We start from the raw sequence: 2,060 nt of genomic DNA on the forward strand, positions 1-2,060 counted from the left end.
CTCCTCCCCCAGGAATGGTTGAGAAGGCTCTAACAAGGGCTCCTCTGGGGTGCCTGAGGCATGAGCTCATGCATCACTGGGCTCTCTCCCTGGGAGAGCAAACCATCAACATTCAACCTGTCCCAGACCCAGAACAGCTTCACTCTGACACTTCAAATGCCAACAGTCCTGCAGTCAGTATTCAAATGTCTCTGTTCACTGCCTTCTGTCTGTCATGGTGTAGTCCCCAGGAGCCTAAAATTTGAGAAGTGAAACATGCCCTTCCCTTTCATGATTGGGGGGAAGAAACCTAGAGGCCTTTTTATTGAGCCTGTTGTTTATCTGCTGGTCACAAGCAGGCCCTCACCATGATCAGAATCCCAGCCACCTTCTTCATCTGGACTCTGATTGCTTGCAGTAGTGGTGGCCATGGTGGGAGTGAAGATTGGCCGGTGCACAGGGCCTGCAGCAGTGATGGCTTGGAGGTTCTCTACCGGAGCTGCGGTAAGGTCTTTCACAATGTCACCTGTGTTTATGGGGCAATTAAGGCCTACAGCTATGGGCTACCTTAGTGCTAACTTGGATGAGAGAGGGAATGGGAACCAACACCCCAACCCCCTTCCTACCTGCAGGGGACTTGGAGGACTTTTGGAGTCCTTGAGAGAGGAAGGAGGGGGGGTGGATGAGGAAGAACAATGGAGAGGGTAAGAAAGAGAAAGTAAGAATCTAAGCCTGTGCTGGTGGCTCACGCCTGTAATCCTAACTACTCAGGAGGCTGAGATCTGAGGATCACTGCTCAAAGCCAGCCAGGGCAGGAAAATCTGTGAGACTCTTATCTCTAATTAACCACCAGAAAACCAGAAATGTTTCTGTGGCTCACAGTGATAGAGCATCAGCCTTGAGCACAAAAGCTCAAGGACAGTTTGCCCAGGCCCTGAGTTCAAGCCCCACAACTGAAAAAAACAAGAAAAAAAAAGTAGGCAAAATATGGAGCCAAGAGAGCCAGGAAATGGTGGCTTGGGTCTATAATCTAAGATACTCAGGTGACTGAGATCAAGAGGATCATGATTTGAAGCCCAGGAAGAAAAGTCTAAGAGACTCTAGGTCCATACACATGTAATCCTAGCAAGCATGGGAAGCCTAAAGCGGGCAGATCACAGACCAGGTGCATTCTTGCTGGGGAATCAAGACTTTATCTCAAAAAGAACCTGTGATAAAGGAGGAGGGAGGAACGGAGGTGTGGCTCATGCGGCAAAGTGCCAGCCTAGCAAGCAGAAGGCACTTAGTTCAAACCCCAGTACTGCCTAAAACAATGATCAAGGAGTATTCCAAATCATAAAAAGAATTAGGGAACCGCCATCTCCACCAAGCTTTTCACCCAAGCTGTGCCCCTGAGCTAGCTCTGCAGTGCATTTAGCTGGCCTATCAAGTGAAAAAGTCACTGAGCCCAATGGTTCCAGTGCTCTGCTGCCGCCTCCACGCAGTGGTGGCCAGGATCTGTCATTTGCTGCAAGCACCTGGGAAGCAGCCATGGCCCCCCCAGGGCTTTCTCTAGTGTAAAAACAACAAAAAGGAGGCTGTGGTTTGAAAAGGCAGGAGTTGGAAACTCAATTGCCAGTGTATCCATGTTAGGAAGTAGGATCTTATGAAAGGTGTGGAGTTGAGAGAGTTCCACCTTCATGAATGGGTTAGTGCCGCTATGCAAAATCCAGAAGCTGCTCACCCTTCACTCCTGCTGTTATAACACAGCACAAAGGCTCCCATCATATTTCAGCTCCTAAATCTTAGACTTCTCACCCTTCCAGAATGTTGAGCCGATACATTCTGTTCTTTTTTGAGGGGGTGAGAGGGGGTCCGGTCGTGGGGCCTGAGCTCTGGGCCTGGGCACTGTCCCTCAGCTCTTCAGCTCAAGGCTAGCACTCTACTACTTGAGCCACAGCGCCACTTCTGGCTTTTTTCTTTTTGCTTATGTGGTGCTGAGGAATCAAACCCAGGGCCTCAGGCATGCAAGGCAAGCGCTCTACCACTGAGCCACCTTCCCAGCCTTTGACACTTAAGTTTTAAGAAAAAAACACTCCATG

The 2,060-nt window shown here is 49.7% G+C and overlaps 1 protein-coding gene across 1 annotated transcript in view; it reads left to right on the forward strand.

Annotated features, from left to right (window-relative positions):
* Positions 1–274: 274 nt before the first annotated feature.
* The window catches only part of Ly86 (lymphocyte antigen 86), a 49,701-nt gene continuing 47,915 nt past the window's right edge, over positions 275–2,060 (forward strand). Inside the window, exon 1 of the mRNA XM_013016730.1 lies at positions 275–483. Within this exon, the coding sequence (XP_012872184.1) occupies positions 348–483 (136 nt within the window). The 5' untranslated portion in view covers positions 275–347. The remainder of the gene's footprint in view (positions 484–2,060) is intronic.

Source organism: Dipodomys ordii, unplaced genomic scaffold (genome assembly GCF_000151885.1).
Source record: "Dipodomys ordii isolate 6190 unplaced genomic scaffold, Dord_2.0 Scaffold32, whole genome shotgun sequence".
In the NCBI taxonomy this organism is placed as follows: domain Eukaryota; kingdom Metazoa; phylum Chordata; class Mammalia; order Rodentia; family Heteromyidae; genus Dipodomys; species Dipodomys ordii.